The 18,903-nt window shown below is 42.8% G+C and overlaps 2 protein-coding genes across 3 annotated transcripts; both read left to right on the forward strand.

Annotated features, from left to right (window-relative positions):
• The first annotated feature begins 5,301 nt into the window (after positions 1-5,301).
• Positions 5,302-12,072, forward strand: cdca4 (cell division cycle associated 4). 2 transcript variants are annotated; one of them, XM_080750569.1, is made up of 2 exons: positions 5,302-5,438; positions 9,392-12,072. In XM_080750569.1, exon 2 carries the CDS (start codon positions 9,401-9,403, stop codon positions 10,346-10,348), a length of 948 nt encoding a protein of 315 aa, XP_080606695.1. In that variant the 5' UTR covers positions 5,302-5,438; positions 9,392-9,400; the 3' UTR covers positions 10,349-12,072. The 2 variants fall into 2 exon arrangements, with proteins under 2 accessions (XP_080606695.1, XP_080606696.1); XM_080750570.1 differs by lacking the exon at positions 5,302-5,438 and adding an exon at positions 7,910-9,007.
• Positions 12,073-14,551: 2,479 nt separating this feature from the next.
• On the forward strand, positions 14,552-17,691 carry LOC308306221 (cell division cycle-associated protein 4; the record flags this gene model as incomplete). Its single annotated transcript, XM_080751120.1, has 2 exons — positions 14,552-14,585; positions 16,854-17,691. The coding sequence occupies exon 2, from the start codon at positions 16,858-16,860 to the stop codon at positions 17,689-17,691; it is 834 nt and encodes a 277-aa protein (XP_080607246.1). The 5' UTR covers positions 14,552-14,585; positions 16,854-16,857.
• Between the last annotated feature and the right edge of the window lie 1,212 nt (positions 17,692-18,903).

Consider the following 18,903-nt stretch of genomic DNA (forward strand, 5'->3'; position numbering starts at 1 on the left):
ATGTTTACTGTGGATAAGGCCTTTATTTTGAAAGCCTTTATACACATTTATGTATACATATATGTATACAGTAGGGCAGCACAATATTGTACAAACATACAATATACAATAACATTGTTGAATATGGTGATGATGATATGACTCACAATAAATAAACAAATACGTATACAGTTTGAATGTATTTATGTAGGTGTGCTGCTGCTAACATAGAACCCAGACAAATGAGAATGAAAAGCCACAGCTAAAAAAGAAGAAAGAAATGGATTACTGTATACTTCCATTCCAACAACATGGTTTTCTTGAAAACATTGCATCTGGCATCTCCTGCATCTCTTTGAAGCAATTTCTTCGAATCCAAACAAAAACATCCTTGATCACTGAAATGTAATTTGCGATATGTATTTTGGGATATGTATTTTGCAATTCGTATTTTGCGCGTGGTGATATTTGAGATGACGAATGACATTACATTTTCTTTAAACATGCTTTTTGCTCCTACTCTCCTACAGATTTTGTCCAAAACTCACACAACTTGGTACATAATATCTCTGGGGTCATGTGATCGTATTAGTTATATTTTTAAGATTCCATTCCAAGTGGCTACTACCAAGGTTTGTGGGCCCTGGGTAAGTAACCCGGCCTTGTGGAGACCTGTGCTCCGAGGAGCACACTTTTATAAGCCAATAATTTGATGACCAGCAGTGGTTCCCTATGGAGACACAAAGAGCCTGCTTTGTTCCCTATGGAGACGCAGAGTCTCCTCAAATTATTGGCTTAGGAATGTGACAAAAACTAAAACATATCCATGAATTCAAGTCTCCATGGGGTGAGTAATCAATAGAAAAAAGTCATTTTGGAGGTGAACTATCCCTTTAAACACTGTTCTAGCAATGCTGTATCACTCCATGTGTTGTTGTTTTCTTGTGTGACTATAGCCCCTTTTCCACAGCCCCAACGCCACACCACTCCACACCACACCGCCCACTTGTGCCAGGTTTTCCACTACAAGGACCTGGGTAGAGTGGTGTGAAAGTGGTACTAAACGTGGTACTAAAAAGTATCCAATCTAGAGTATAGGTCTGAGCTAGGCCAAACAGGGCCAATCACTTCAAGTAACTGATCACTCACTGACTTTTCATTTAGACCACCAGGATATAGTTGTAATACATTATAATAGATTCTATTGTGTTATACTTATAACCACTATTATAATCTATTATAGTGTATTATAATTATCATAGTAATACATTAATACTTTATAGTGTATTATAATCACAGTTATAATCCATTATAGTGTATTATAATTTAGGATAGTTGTAATACAAATTTATATTGTACTAGAAGGTCGGCGACCTGGCCAACTCGGGAACGATGTAAATAGAGAATGAATGCCCCGCCCTTTAATGCAAACCCCATTATACCTGTTGTCATAGGACCTGTTTTGACCATCTGTTTGCCTGTGTCCATTTATGCCCATATATGGAGATATCTGTATCTGTCTGTCTGTCGGCGTCCATTTTATGTCCATATATGGAGATCACTGCAGATATAGTTCTGGGTCCATTTTATGCCCATATGCCCATATATGGAGATATCTGTCTATTTGCGTCCATTTTATGCCTGCCCCACCCTTTAATGCAAACCCCAATATACCTGTTGTCATAGGACCCGTTTTGACCATCTGTTAGCCTTTGTCCCCACCCTTTAATGCAAACCCCAATATACCTGTTGTCATAGGACCCGTTTTGACCATCTGTTTGCCTTCTGTTAGCCTTTGTCCCCACCCTTTAATGCAAACCCCAATATACCTGTTGTCATGTTGTCATAGGACCCGTTTTGACCATCTGTTTGCCTTCTGTTAGCCTTTGTCCCCACCCTTTAATGCAAACCCCAATATATGGAGATCTCTGCACACACAGTACCGGTTGCGGAAAACTCTGATGTCAGACATCAGCTCCGCATTCGGGGATTCATTTTATGCCCATATCTGGAGAACGCGCGTGCCGGTGGGAAGAACGGTTCTTCGGGCGGCCCAGCGTCTAGTCGGCGACCTGGCCAACTCGGGAACGATGTAAATAGAGAATGAATGCCCCGCCCTTTAATGCAAACCCCATTATACCTGTTGTCATAGGACCTGTTTTGACCATCTGTTTGCCTGTGTCCATTTATGCCCATATATGGAGATATCTGTATCTGTCTGTCTGTCGGCGTCCATTTTATGTCCATATATGGAGATCACTGCAGATATAGTTCTGGGTCCATTTTATGCCCATATGCCCATATATGGAGATATCTGTCTATTTGCGTCCATTTTATGCCTGCCCCACCCTTTAATGCAAACCCCAATATACCTGTTGTCATAGGACCCGTTTTGACCATCTGTTAGCCTTTGTCCCCACCCTTTAATGCAAACCCCAATATACCTGTTGTCATAGGACCCGTTTTGACCATCTGTTTGCCTTCTGTTAGCCTTTGTCCCCACCCTTTAATGCAAACCCCAATATACCTGTTTGCAAACCCCAATATACCTGTTGTCATGTTGTCATAGGACCAGTTTTGACCATCTGTTTGCCTTCTGTTAGCCTTTGTCCCCACCCTTTAATGCAAACCCCAATATATGGAGATCTCTGCACACACAGTACCGGTTGCGGAAAACTCTGATGTCAGACATCAGCTCCGCATTCGGGGATTCATTTTATGCCCATATCTGGAGAACGCGCGTGCCGGTGGGAAGAACGGTTCTCGAGATTCACATACATACATACACATTCACAGAGATTTTTTGTTGACTCCTGGCGTACGTGATGTCAGAGCCTTTTATGAAGTGATGTCACAATGAGTCAGCGATTGTGCCGATTTCCTCAGGAACAGCCTGATGTTAACAATCAGCTCCGCGTAAGGAGATTCCGAACGTTTCGCGCCGCTTCGGGAAAACCGCATGCCGAGTCGGGCCGAGGCCCGGCACTGCACTCCGCGCCGCAGCGGGGAACGCGCGTGCCGAATCTGAAGCCGGTGGGACGAACGGTTCTCGAGATACGCGGATTACAAACAAACAGACAGACAGACAGAGATTTGTCGCATTTATAGATAGATTATAATCACAGTTAAAAGGGTCAATTTGTTTCTTACCGATAGGGGTACTTTTGTGTAATGGAAAATGTAGATATTTGAATGTGGTGCGTTGTGGTGTGGTGTGATGTGGTTGTGGTGTTAAAGCTGCAGTCAAAAAGGGGCTTATGGCAGACACCTGAACAATGTTAGTGCCAAGTACTGTATGTTGCGGACTTGAGCAACGGTGCACCTGTGGTTCCCAGGAGCCTGTGATGGGGCCACCGGGGTGACTATTGTCATGGGAGACCCCTGAACAGTGTTCGTGCCATGTTTGGTGTGGATCGGAGCGGTGTTTGTGCCAGGTTTAGTGGGATAGGAACAATGTGGCCCCCTGGGGGTCCTCAGGCATACTGCCTGTCATTGTAGCCAGGCCTATTTCTAACAAAAACTCCCTATCATGAATACAACATCTAATCATCCATAAATGGGAATCGCATGTTGAGGGGCTTCTAGGTAGCCTTGTGTGGCTCTCGCGATTTGCAAATGCTCCCGTCATACAGTCTGGAGCAACGGAAGTCTTATGATGAGTATGGGATAAATCGGATGTGAAGCGCCCGGTGAAGTAGTGCAGTAGCGATAACAAGTCCTACTGGAAGCGTTATGTCTTCTTTCAATATTTTTGGGGCGTTATTTGTCTTACTCTGGTGTTGTGTTTTACATCCATGATGTTTTCAAATGTTTTCTTAAACTATACACGCATAACAAGAATATGCCACTTGAATGACTGTGTCTGTGCTAGTGTGTTTCTGTTATGTTTCCAATGGGACTGCAGTTCTGCGCAGCAGTGACTACTTCCGATACTCGCCGTTCGGGAGCTGTCGTTCCAGTCTGGCTACGCAAGACTAGCTTCTAGGACACGCCTCCAAAAGCGTTTCACTTCTGCCCATAGGGGCCGCCACAAACGCAAAATGCCTAAAATGAGGAACGCAGCGTGCGATTTCCGGGAAACTTTGCACACACATTCCCACTAGGCCAAAATGCCGCTTGACATTTCTTCAACCTCATGGTGGTGCTATAACAGGCTGATCTGCATTGATCTCAGTAAAACTTTGAATGCGCACTCCTTAGAGGCCTAGGAAAAAAACCTTTGCCCTGCATTTTTCACATCTGCCTTTTATAGCGCCACCAGGAGGCTGACTTATGTAAAACACCTTTTTTTTTTACATTAGGCCTACTCCTTCATATTTTATCAAAATTGTATACAAATCGGTACACATGATCTCTATGGTCATGTGATTAAGACAGATCTGTTAGATTTTTCCTATTCCAACCTGATAGGCTTAGATTGACATCTTAAGTTTTGCAGGAGTGGCCGTTTGAACAAAACGACTCAAATCATAAGCCTGATTGCGGAGAAACTTTGCACGCACATTTGCACTACGTTGACGAACAAATGCCAACCTTTTGACGCTGCCCTATAGGAGGCCGACTTTTGTAAAACACATTTTTTAATATTACTCCTACAGATGTTGTCCAAACAGTGAGTCATCTGATCATAACATTCACTCCATCAACATTGCTGGCCCACAATAACCTTCTTGACATGGTCGAGACCTGTGTTCTGAGCTGAGGAGCTTTTTCTCTATTATTGTCATAACCCCATGTTGTAATCATGTGTCCAGTTAATAGGCCTATATTATCTTATTGTTTAATAAACTTTGGAACTTGATCTCTTACTGTCTGGTGTAATTTTGTTCTCCAAACTCTCTGCTTGCTTTAATACAGAAGAATACTTAATTCAACTGAATCATCATCACTCGCCACCCATTAGAATAGAATCTATTCTAATAGATACTGTTGTGTTGGGACAACATTGGGTCTACTACTACTACTTTGGGCACAAAAACCACGCACTGTTTGTATTTAAAAACAGTTTTACTTTTACTTTCCTCTTCTATAACATGTTGTGAATAGTTCAATGATGTTGGCCAACTGCTCCTAAAATTAGATGTGTGTTTTGTTCTTGGCCATTGATAACCCCTAGCCATTAATCTGTAGTAAGAAAAAGGGAACAAATGCCCTCCTTTCAGTGGTGCGTGTGGAAAGAAATGTAAGGCATATTGAATAGTTTTTGTTGGCCACTTTTATCAGGCGAGGCTCCCCTCCCCCCATCCGCCTGCCACTGTGTGAGAGTGTGTGTGTGTGTGTGAGTGTGAGTGTCTGTGTGTGTGTTCCCTCCTGCCTGCCTGCCGTCCTCCACAACAGCAGAGCAGAGACGACGGAGGTAGTTTTGAAGCCGTGGCATGAATGATCTCATCTCAACCTGATCTCCGCTTCAACACAGACGATCCTATGACCGAGACGGGAATCAAATAATACGATCACAGGTAACTAAACGCCGTACGAACGATAATCAGCCGACAGTCAAAAGTTCTTAGGATCGGGGGGGCCGACGCGACGTTGTGATTTTTTTAATGGAAAAGTAAAAGCAGCTACTGTGAAAAACTCTTGTTTTTTTCTATTTTTTTTTTTTAGCTAGGAGGAGGAAGGACCGCGGAGGGAGAGATGGGTGGGCGCTTAGCTAATTAGCTTATGCTTGGTTAGCAATGGTTTTGGGGCAATATATCGGGGCTCAACGTAGGCTCAGCAGATCCTTTAAGCCGCGACTTTATGTCTTCCACGGTGGCATCTTTTACGTTTCAACGCACATCTTAAGCCGTTTATAGCTTCCCTTCCCTCCGCGCTCAAGCCAGCGCGTTTAGCGTTTAGCCCCGCTGCTTTAGCCTAGCGTTGACCTAGCCTAGCCTGCTAGCGACTAGCGCAAAATGGCCTCATTGTCGCTCCAGCTTCCTTCTGAATTGATGCTCGCCAAGACAAAGCATGCGGCACTCCGAGTGAAGAGCAGCCCGGAGCTTTGCATTAATCGCAGCCAGGGAGCCTAAAGATTAGAGACTCAAAACAATGAATTTAATTGTGTGGTCATGTGCGTGCAGGACGCATGCCTGCTTATACCGCTTTGGGGACACAGTTTATTCATTCAAATAAGATAGCAGAGCTGTAGCTGTGTGTGAAAGTGGTGGTTTTCTGTGCTGTGTGTGCAGTGGGGGATGGGTCATGTTTGGAGCCATTGACGTAGAGGAGGAAGGTTAGGCTACATTTTGTTTTGTTTTGGCTCCTTTTGGCTGCTATAACACCGTAGCAGATCAGATCAGAATCAGACATATTACGTTACATTAGGGCACTAACTAGTGGTTCTCAAACTTTCATGTCATGGACCCCCAAATTGACACATAATATTAGCCCGCGGTCCCCATTTGAAGAGATATGCCCCCAATAAGAGAAAACTTGAGTGGTTCCCAACCATCTTAATTCCAAGGACCCCCCGTTTGACATGCTTTAGGCACAGACCCCCCATTTAATGGCATTTCTATCTCTGAGACCCCAATGTATATTGTAAAATCAATGTTAATTTAACTCGGGGTGTACAAGTGGAACCATTTAATGGTTCCATTTGTACTAAGTTACATACCCATACGGGTCCGTTTGGTTCCAATCATTTAGCTGGGGACCCCCTAGAACTCCCTGAAGGACCCCACTTTGAGAACCAATACATTAGGGAATGGAATGTGACATCAGTCAGATTTGTGCTTTTTAAATGGGCAAATGCTTAAATAACCGTAACTGTGATTATTTTATAATGTGAAAGGCTGTCTTGTTTGCTGTGTAATTTGTAGACATATTAACCTGCTTACTTAGTTTTATATTCATACACATGTATTCTTTTCCTCTAGGCAGTTAGTGGTCTCTAGTCTCTCTTTAACAGGGGCCATAAGGAAACTACTGATGTCTGCAGCTGTTTCTCACCTTTTTAGCAATGCGAGATCATCAGGCCACCCTTTTACTGACTTTCCTCATTCTATCCACTTTTAAGGAGTTCTATTTATTGGATCCTATATTAATATACAAGAAAGTGTTGAAATATGCACATCCACGCAAGGGAGGGTCGATTTACAGCCATTCAAAATTCATAAAGTAGGGCATTTTCTTAATTTCTCAGAATGTGAACTGTATACTATGCTATGGAGTCACTTACTGTATATTTGATTGAAGACTACTCTTCTGTGATATTTCTCTATTATAGGGCATTTGTTCCTAGGCTGTGTGAATGAAGCACATTACCCCCCTCTAGTGAAGGCAGTACCGTAGTTCAGTAGAGGTAACGATGAATAATTATGCAGTAATTCAAAATAAGTCACAATTTTCTGTGCACCACATTCTCTTCATGTTAACAATTGTACAGTATTTACAGTTGTGATTTTTTTCTTCTGATTTTTCAGGAGTTCAGGGATTTTTTTCTCAACACATCTCTCATTCACTTGTAATGTTTTCTTGCTTTTTGTGTAATGATTGTTTAAATCTATCGCCAACTGGATTGTTTGTGTACTAAGAACTCTCATTCCTGATTTAAACAATGACAAGTCTTGTCGGATTGTGCGTTGTTGTTGAACAGAATTGTCTAACCTGGGGTTGGTGTCAAGCTAGCAATAATCCTGGATATAGGGGGGTGGGAGGGTGGTCTGCTTGTGTTAGTGATCCCAGTCCTGTTTTCTGTCAGTTTAATCTCAGAATTGTTATTTGTAAACCATAACATTATGCTTAATTTTATTTTGTCCAAAACGGTATCAGTGATTTAGATTTTATTGTTATGGGTGGATTTATTTTCAAATTGGGGTGCGTACCTTTTGCGCGAAGCCCGAAAGCGCGAAGTGGGGAAATGTCCGATACCGTAGCGATCTGGCGAACGTCTTCTGGACAGGGCGTTTATCGTGCGCTTGCCCAGGCCTTACGGCCTGGGCATAAATATAACGATTGCATTCACCACGGCTTCGTAACTCGCGCGGCGCTCCGCCGCGCGAGCCACTCGCGCCTGCGGCGCTCGGGGGCGAAGAGCAGGACCAAGGTCCGCTGGCCTTCGCGCCGCTTGCAGTGTCGTTTCCCCACTTCGCGCTAACGGTGCGGTAGGAGACATTTCACCACTTCGCGCTTTCGGGCTTCGCGCTTTCGGGACTTTCCCTCAAATTGTCCTAAAATGTTAACACAATGCAGAAATGAGATGCAGTTGAAATCATTCCCCAGATATTGCAGTTGTAGCGCAAAGTAACCCAAATGCCCTGCCCACAGGTTGCATTCAAGGGAGACGCGTCTGGACAATGCTTGTTTTTCAGTATGATGGAAAATGAAATGCCCCCAAGCCACGTTGAGTGTTCAATCCTTTTATTTACGCCAATGTTGTTTGTGTGAGTCAGCAACCCCTTTAAACTGACATGGGTGTTGTTGTTTTTTTTCCTCCTGTAAGACACATCGGTGTTTAAAGGAATAAGGAAGTTCACTCTTGACTTTTCTCCCCCTTTGTAGTGAAGAGAAAGTGAAATTCTTGCTGTTCTGGTTTTCAGAGCGCAGTGTGTAGACGTTGAAACATGATATCACTTGTAAACAGTAGCGGTGTTTAATGCGTATCAGCCATGCAATATCATTGTTTTTGGACTCCCGTAACTTTTCCCTCTTAATAAGGAATTGGAACCTCATTGATTAGGTTATTTTCTTGACCACAGGTGGCATTGGGGACGGTTTTAAAATGCACTGATCAGTGATTATGAAACCTAAGTGCTGTTGCTGTATTTGGTTTTGTTCTTCTCTTGACAAAGGGTCTCTTACCAGTGTGTACTAACTCTGATGCAGTGGCCGTGTTTTAGTTGGTAACCATGCTATTTTCGGTGGCTCAGTGGTCTGTTAAAAGTGTGGTTGTTCCGCCCAGCAGGAGTCTTGCCTCAGACTGGCCTAAAATGGGCAGAAATGGTGCTGAACAAAAAGCTGCTTGTCGCTCGTACAAAAGTACTGAGGCGCTGCAGCCGGGACCGCGCTGCTATGCTATTGCCTGTGCCTCGCTACAGGAAAGGTATAGCAAAAACTTTTTAGAAAAAAACAAACAAAAAAACAACAGCTACAACATACCCATTTAGTGTTACTATACACTGTAGTCCAACGATTGTGTTAGTCTGTAGTTTATTTATAAGTCTCTGCTGGTACTTAGCTGGATTTGTAGTGCATATTCCCCTCATTAGCATACACATACATACATTACATCACATTGCTCCATTGCATCACATATGTTACCTAATTAATTATACAACATTTATTCCTCAATGTGATTTGTACTAGTGCACTAGCTGAACTGTAGGCCTCTTGTGTGTCATTGTCAGTGAGATAGGTTTGTTGATTCCCAGTTAAGTTTTACTGCAGGGTTCTAACTCTATTTTTGTCTCCTCCATCGCTGCTGCAGAGAGCCAACATGTTCCCGAAGGGCACGAAGCGCAAGTTCTCAGACTCTGGGGAGGAGGAGGAAGTGTCTGTGAGCAATGAGCAGGGCCAGCCAGTGACGGTGGCTTCGGCGCGAACGATGTCCTGCTCCTCCTATGGCCTGCAGAGGCAGTCACTACTGGACATGTCATTGATCAAGCTGCAGCTGTGCCACATGCTGGTGGAGCCCAACCTGTGCCGCTCGGTGCTCATAGCCAACACGGTACGGCAGATTCAGGAGGAGATGACCAGAGATGGCACCTGGCAGATAATGACCCAGGCACTGGCCGCTGCCCAGTGCCCGCCTGCGGACCGCCTGGTGGCCACCGAGGTGCTGTGCAGACAGACGGATCCCGCGGCACCACCGGCCAGCCAGAGTCCCAAACCCTTTTCAGTAGTGGGGCTGGAGGAGGGCTATCACTCAGAGGAGGTGGTGATGGAGGGAGAAGGGGAGAGCGAAGTGACCATGTCCACCCTGTCGCCTGTCTCGCCGCAGATCTCCTCTTCTGCCTCCTACATGGTGGGGCCCTTCGGTGTGGGGCCCTGCTGGGACCAAGAGGAGGACGATGAGGAGGATGGTGATTGTGAGGAGGACGAAGAGGACAGCGAGGAGTGTGCGTCGGAGGGAGAGGAGGGAGATGGGGAGAGCCTGGCGGGGGACTCGAGGACTACCGAGCAAGTGTTCGGAACATTCGAGATCAAGCACCCTGCAGCGCCGACCCCTGACCCCGCGCTTGAAGAACTGTTCTCTGACGTGGACGCGTCGTATTATGACCTTGACACGGTGCTCACAGGCATGCAGAGTGCTCCTAAGATGGGGCCCTATGACCTCTTGGAGAGCCTTTCCTCTCATGGGCCCACACCTCTCAGCTCCAGCTCAAGTTGTAGGTCAGACCTTAATGAACTAGACCACATCATGGAGATCATAGTGGGCTCTTGAAACTCGGAAAACACATTCCCTTCTGGCCTGTTACTGAACTCAGACTCTTTGATCAGACTATGCACGTTTCACGTGTGCTTGTTCTATATGCGGTGTTACTACGCATAGAGATTGTCCACGTTTCGTGAACAAGGTGGGAAATTAACACCAGCCAATTAGCCAAAGGCTTGTAGCTCCTTGAATGTGGCCTTGCAACAGGTAGCCAACCATTGTTTGGAAGTTATTTTCTATTCTAAAATGTCTCATTGGCTGGTCAAATAATCGAATTGGCAAGTTAATTTGAGGATTTACAAGCCACTGTGGCACAGTTAAGTTTCCCACACTGTTTATGAAATCCAAAACTCAAAAGTGACATCTGTGAGAAGGCAAAGATAATTACGTATATCATGATTCTTTTATCGACATACTTTCCACGTTTACTTCTGTCATACATTCTGTCCTACATTCTCCCTCTTGTCATATTTCCACCTATTTTTCAACTTCTATTTATTGTTACATGAACTGAGGAACATCTTAGTACACTACATACACCAGAAACCAGAACAAATTGTAAATCCAAATCTATGAAGCAATGCATATTTTCCTAAAGATTTGAGCAATTATGAATGAAATATATGTATATGTACGTATGTGTATATAGAAATATATTTTTTGCATTATACAGCTGGGGGATTTTTAGTATCATTTGATATAGTTTTTTTTTCCTCCCCCTCTGGAGCAGTTTTTAAGATTTTAAATGTAGCCAGCCTCAACACGATGTCTTCCCATGGTTTGGTATGTCAAGTAGATTGTAAGAGTGTCAGGACTGGCATTGTCACACTTCTATGGACACTTCTTTCATTTTGTCAATAGCTTTATGCAGGGCAGGAAATTACCACTGGCCAAATGACGGTAGGTTTTGTTTGTGGCTGCATTTTCTGTCTACTCTACCAGCCATTTTAGTAGGTAATTATGATTTTAAGGTCCTGTTCGATTACAACAATGTGGTCAAGCTGGTAAAGCAGTGAAACGTGGTTGGCGAGTTTGTAGAAATAGTCAGCCACTGGATAAAAGAAAAAAACGGTAATCTCCTGCCCTGGCTTAATGTGTAGATCTCATACGATAATGAAACATTTGGAGAAACCCCCGGGCGATAAATGCATTGAGAAGCCATATGTCTTTTTTTCATTTGTTTTATTACAAACGAAGAAATATATATGTTGACCCATCTAATTTATTACATTTTTTATTTATTGTATTTATTATATATAGGTACAGACATGCCATCTTGACTTCTCAAATCAACCATAAGTCCCAATGAAATTATTTTACATCGAACGTCCAACCCCCCCCCCTCCTTTTTGAATGCAGTACCTATTTATTCCTTGCTATTCTTTTTTTTATTTTTTTTATTCCTAATAACCGGGTTACTATTCAAATCACTATGCAGCTCTCTCCTACACGTTTCAAAATGATTGTATACGATTCAAAATGTCCTTTAATACAAACAGTTGCCTTTCTCCTAAAAGATGTGGAAGAAATTTAAATGCATTTTCGAAAATTGTTCCTTATGATAAAGAGGTTTACTCAGGCTAAAAAAAAAGTGTATTGACAAAAGAATATACAGTATTATGATGCGCTTAATACCTTACCAACAACAACACTCCTCTGAAGGATGTCATTCTGGTCTGAAACGGGAGCTAGAACGTCAAAGACTAAACACCATTGTAAAATGTATGCATTTTTTTTATATTAAGGAAAAAAACGACATTGTAGCATCTTTGTAAATATTTTTTATAATAAAAGGTGCGACTATTCAGTGCAGTGTGATCTGTCATTTTCTTTTTGACATTCCATATAAAAAAAGAATCGAGGCAATGCATTATGCATCATCCTTTGCAGCCTACTTGCTGCTGATAGGTTTGAAGTTTGCCAATAGGACCTTTGTCCCCATTTACACTCGCATGATGATGACACAGCCTGTGAAATATTGTATTGTATGCCATATATATATGTACAGACATTGAACAGTGCTCTGGCTGTTCGCAGATCACAAAGCCGGCAGATAGCATGTCGGCGTTTCGAATTGTCCCTGTAGGAAACCACAAAATAATTAGATAGTTTTCACTGTATTTAATTTTAGCTTTTAGCTAACAAGAATGGCTTCTAGAGGAATGTCATGACATAGATGCTTATTTTGCTGCTGCTTTTTCTTTGAGTATGTGTGTAAAACAGCCTACCCTACACACCACCGTAATAAAGGATGTAAACGAACCGAACATTAACACCAAAGCGTGGCCATAGTCGCTGCAAAAAAGTCGTTTTCAGTCAACTATCCCTCAGTGGTGTAAAGTAACTAAGTACTGTACTTAAAGGAGTAGTTCACCACCAAAATGGCTTTTTTTCTCATTGATTCTGGATGGGGATCCAATGCATTTGGGCCCCATCCGGAATCAATGGTGGTACATTTACTATAATCAAAAATCTGTCTTAGGAATGTGACAAAAAATATTATTGAACTCATGTCTCCATGGTGTGAGTAATCAATAGAAACATTTTGGGGTGGAACTACTCCTTTACTTTCTTCATTATTTACAATTTCCAGTACATTTACTTCTACTCCATTGCATCTCAGAGTCAAATATTGTTTTTTTTACTCCACTACAATTATTTGAAAACTTTAGTTACTTTAGTTACAAGTTACTTTGTAGAGTTTGATTATTATTATATATTCATTAACCACTTCAGCTACAAGCTCACAATGCGTCGCTGTCGCATCTATTGTGAACTTGTAGATCTTCTATATTCAAAGGACTTTTATACATTTGAAAACTTGAAATGGGACATCCTGCACAATGAGTACTATGTCTATTGAGTAGCCTACTTTCTACTTTTGGTACTTTAAGTACATTTTGATACCAATACTTTTGTACTTTTACTCAAGTCAATTTAGAATTCCAGACTTCTGCAGTATTGATACTTTACATAAACTTAAGTAAGAAATGTGAGTACATTTTCCAACACTGACTATCTCTTTGAAAGTTACTTCTTGAACAAAATGTTGCACATTCGCTGCCCCGTGAGGGGCGGAGCCGGAGACGTGCTCCATAGTTTTTTATGACCAATCGCCTTTTCGATCAGTTCCCGTGTCTCCGCCCCCTCACGCGCAGATCTTGCTCCCATTGCGCAGAGGGACAGTCGTGCAGTGATTGGCTAGTTGGTTGTTGGTTGGGTTGGCAACCCGCCGGTGATTGACACTGACAGCATAGTAAACAGCAAAATAAATAAATAAAAGAAAGGGGGCATTTCATAATTATTTAAAATTATATCAATAAGGAAAAAACATTGCGCCATACTTTTGGGTTTAAAGAGGAGTATTTTTCAGTTTTTCGCCCCCTAGTGGCGGAAAAAAAGACATCTCGGAACTCGGATTAAAAGAGGAGAGGTTATCTACAGTGTACCTACGTACGCTACATTATCACTAGCCCAGAAACAGATACGGCCGTCATGGATCGACCTCCAACTGGTGTTGAGCAGTGTAGCCATTTTGGCATGTACGTCTACACAAATGTTCAGATTTCAAAACTAAAGTGCTTACTGAAGGCTCACTTATGTCACAATATGGTACGCTTAAGCATAATTACCTGTATTTTCTGTATTGTTTAATAAGAAGCATTTGAATCAGATTGGTCGCCATTTTTTAAAAATAATTCTTATGTATCAGAGTGCAGTACACCGCCCAACCGATGGGGTCGTGCAGCTGAAAAAAATCCGAGAAATAACCGCCAATCGGATTAAAATGCTTCTTATCAAACAATACGGAAAATACGGGTAATTCTGCTTCGGCGTACCATATTTTGATACCCGTTAGCTTTCATTATCCCCTTTCTTTAAAAAAAAATCGAACGTTTGTGTGAGTAGGTGGCAAATTGGCTAAACTGCTTAACACCAGGTTGACGTCGACCCAAGACGTTTCAGGGCTACATTATCACTTTTAATGGGGGTTCCGTGGATGGTTGACAACCCACTAGCCAATCACAGCGCGAACATGAGTCCGTCTGGCGTATAGGATGGAGACTCACCATCTTGTAACGTGTGTGTGTGTACTGATGTATGTCAGGTCGGCAGGCAGACAGACCTCCTCGATGTACCACTGTACTGCTGTGCATTCCTTACATTTCAACAACTGAGAGCGAAGACACTCAAACTAAACAACCTGGAAAGAAAACGGACTAATTTCTCATGCCATTGTTCACGGGTATGTGGAATTTCATGCATGTGAATATTTTATATTTAACTTTAAAATATTTATATAACTCGCTCAATGAGAGCCAGAATGTGACTTGTCGTTACGTTACCCCATAGCCTAGTATTACACTACATGTTTACAGGGAATGCCACGCTGATCGGTTATTATTGATTATATATCATGATGCTAAATATTTAAACGTTTTATGAAATTGTTATATAATTTGCATTTGGCAATAGTTTTTTGATGCAATTAACATGGACAGTCCTTTTAACAACCATCTCAACTATCAAACTGCCTGACATTTATAGAGGACTAAAGATAGCCCTACTATTTCTTGATGTGACACTAATACGCTCTGTATTGCATGCTCCAATGACAATGAATGGGATTGATCGATTGAATACTTTATTAACAGTTTGCAAAAGGTACACAGTTAAAGTTATTATACGATAATGCTAAGGATAACAACCCTAGGGCTTGATTCCATTGTGGTGCTATCTATGTATTCAATTCATCAAGACATATAGACAATACAATACTATAATACTATACTATAATCTAATCATCAATACTAGGAGCTATAAAAGTATGTATAGAAAAACAGTGGGGGGTTGATTTCTTTTGGCAAGCTAGAAGACTCCAGAAGGTCCAGTTGCAAATTACAGACAGGCGGTGCTCTTTTGGCGCTGTTTTGAAGGAGGGTAGCCAGGGAATCAAACTTTTTGATTACTGGCTGGTAGGGCATTCCACATTTTGGTGGAATAATAGTAGAATAAAATCATCCCCATGTTTGTGCCAAATGTGGGGGGAATGAGATCAGTGGAGAATGAAGATCCCTCTGGTGTTTCTAATTTTTTTGAAGTAGTTTGACAGACCTGTACATGATTGGGCACTGCACTGGGCACTGCAGGCCCATTGCAAGTTGCTGTACTGGTACAGTTTGATTAGAACCTGACAGTGTGTAGACACAATGTTTCAATGGGATTTTGTGCTCAGGTGATCTTATTACTTAGTAGATAGTAGTTAATTACTGCAAAGTATTGCTACTCTGATGTGTTATAAAGTCTGGTGTGTTATAAAGTCCCTTACAAATCCCTACAGCTTCCACAAAGTTTGATTCCTATTAATCGTCATTGAATGTCTTGTCTTCAGTGACACAACAGAGTAGGATGCATCTGCCAAGCTTTGAGAGAGCTTTATTCACAGATCAGCCTAAGCTAACTGTCCAAAGACCATGATGGAAGTAACAAATTAATGATTTAGCTTGGATTTTCCCCAACTGCAGAATGATTAAAAATGTACCCGTTTAGACTGATGTAGGCCCACTGTATTAGGGATGGGACGATACGCAATATTATCGTTTGTCTGATAAAAAACACTCACGATTATTGTATCGTGGAGATTTAATTTATCGTGATATCGTCCTCCGTCATGCACTGGGATAAATTCACCTTTTATTTGCCGAGCTGCATATCCGGTACCACTTTAACCCTCTATAATTAGTAAAAGGTACTCATAATATATGTACTTGATTGATAGTCTTTTGTATGTCTTGTCTTTGCAAAAAAATAGCCGATCTACAAACTCACAATGTGTCGCAACGCCAGGATAATGGATTTTGATTATCGCGATAATATTGTAAATCGCGATTTATTTTGTCACAATAATCGTGATATGAATTTTCATATCGTTCCATCCCTACACAGTATTATGTTGCTCTGTCTGCAGCATGTCTTCTACCCTTTCTCAGTATATGAGATGGGAGAGTGTTTTTTGCAGGTCTTTCAGTCCGAGTGTATCAAAAAGGCAACTGGGTTAAGGCAGTGGAAGCTTGTGATTGGCTGCGCGGAGGTGACGAAAGTCGGTGGGACGGGGATACACCACCTTAACCCTAACCCTAATGACCTCAGTAAAACTAATGCTGGTGAATGCTAACCTGGTGAAATTCTAACCTGCCGACGCTGGTGAATGCTAACCTGGTGAAATGCTAACCTGCCGACGCTGGTGAATGCTAAACTGGTCGGACCAATGGTGCTTAACCCAGTTGCTTTTTTGACACTCGGACTGAAAGACCTGCAAAAAACACTCTCCCATATGAGATACTGTTGTCCATCTTGTCTTTATATGTCCCTGAACCAATACACTATTGGCCAGTCCTTTTATATTTATCGCACTTGATAATTAAATTAAGTTATATGTCTTGCAAAAGAATGTATATGTATTGTACATATTGACCATGTATGTCTTGTCTTCTATGTCTGTCTGTCTGTCTAGGTCCATGTTGGGTCGTGGTGTGAAGCGGAAGCGTAGCTGCTCTGAGGAGCTGGAAGCGGAGGCCAGAGAGGCGAACCCGACCAAGGAGGAAGAGGATGGGGTCGAACCCCACATGAGCCACTTGCAGCAGCGCCAGCTGGTGTTGGGCATGTGCCTGAACAAGCTCCAGCGGTACCAGGCGGGTATGGAACTGGGCCTACGGCGCTCTGTGCTGCTCATCAACACCTTGAAGCAGATTCAGGAGGACATGAGGAGGGACGGGTCGGGAAGCGCCGGCGGCAAGGACCGGCCCGCCCAGATACTGTCCTCGCGGCCCGGCGCCCTCGTCTGCACCGCCGACGCATCGGGGCCACCACTGGACGCGCCGCTCAGCGGCGTCGATCCGGACCGACTGCTTTACAGGGAGGATGTAGCGCTCACGTGTCCAGGGTGCGCCGGCGGAGAGATGCAAGGCCTCCTCCTGCTGTCCCCGCCCCTCTCCTCTCCGTCTGCCTCTCCCTCGCATGACAGCGGCTCCTCTGCATCCCCCAGATCACTTACCTCCGCTCCGCACCCTCCTTTTACAGACACAGTCAACAGCGCCATGGGCTACCTCGGCGACCTCGCCCTTGACGACATCTTTGAGGACATTGACACTTCCATGTACGATACCTCGGAGCTGCCCTCCGCCTGCTTGGCCGCAGGCTCTTTCTGGCCTATCATCCAGTCTTTCTGGGGCGACGAGGACCTGAAGTTGTGCCCTGCTGGTCACGTCTCGGCTGCCGGCTCGACTATACAGTCATGTCTGACGGACTTGAACGAGCTGGACCACATCATGGAGATACTTGTGAAGTCCTGATGAAAGGAGACATGAGGTCTTCTCCAGTTTTTGTCCAAAAATAGTTATTTGGCACTAGAAAATGATTGTTAGCATGAATTGATTCTGTTCTACTTTATAACATTAGGGTTTCTGACTGACTTTGGAGAAGCAATGGTCTTTAAGAAACAATGTGTTTTAGAGTGAAGTCCTTTACTTTGCTTCTTAGGAAACCTTCATAATAAAGGGCATCACTGATTTGAGCAGCAAGGAAAGGGGGATGGTATCCCTTTATGTAACAGTTAAAAACTAGTTATAAGAAAGCTTTACAATCAGGCTTTACATCCACATCAAACACTTTATTTAATTTGACCCTGAGCATTTTTTAACGTAAGTTAAGACTACTAAATCAGACCTGGGTTGAATGATTATTTTTTGAAATCCTTCTTGGAGCACTTTTGTCTGCCTAGAGTACAAAGGGCGGGGTCTCTGTGCCCTTTTGTGACAATCTGATTGGCCCCACTGTGTCAGGCAGGATCTTTTGATCAGGATGGGAACTATGCACTGTCAACCACTCAAAATGCTGGGAAATATATGTGATTGGTAGGTTTACTGCCCCGATCATTTTGGTGTGTAACCAACCGTCATTGAGAGGTCTCCCCCTACAATACAAACCAGTTTGGCTCATCAAAGTTAGTCATCTTTCCTGTTTTCAAAAGACACTTAAAGAATTGGGTCAAAATTCTAATGTTAACGATTTTTCAAAAATAGCAGATCTACAAGCTTGCAGCGCGGCTCTCGGTGCCGCGCTGTGAGCTTGTATATCTGCTATTTTTTAATAGTTAAAGCATAAAATAATAATACACCATAATGTCTACCCGTTCTAAATGGGTTAAATATGAATGTAATCCCAATCTGTTCCTGACTGAGGAGTTGATTGCTTCTGATATGTCAGGACAACGTTGCTGTGTCTCAGTGTTTGTAAACTGCTTCTTTTTCATGGCATTGTCAGGATCTTTTTTTTTAGGGCTTTTCTGATTTTATTTATAGGTATAGTGTAGATGGACAGGAAACAGGGAAAGAGAGATGGGGAGAGACACGCAGCAAATATTGTTGGGAACAGGACTCGAACCCGCGATGCACTCATTCAGGCTTTATTGGAGCTTAGGTGCCCCGTACCACGAGGCCAGCGGTCCGGGCTAGAATCTATTTTAATTGCAGTGTTGGCAGCATGTTTTCTTTTTTTAATTAATT

The sequence above is a fragment of the Nannobrachium achirus genome, assembly GCF_963921795.1.
Source record: "Nannobrachium achirus genome assembly, chromosome: 20".
NCBI classification, from domain to species: Eukaryota; Metazoa; Chordata; class Actinopteri; order Myctophiformes; family Myctophidae; genus Nannobrachium; species Nannobrachium achirus.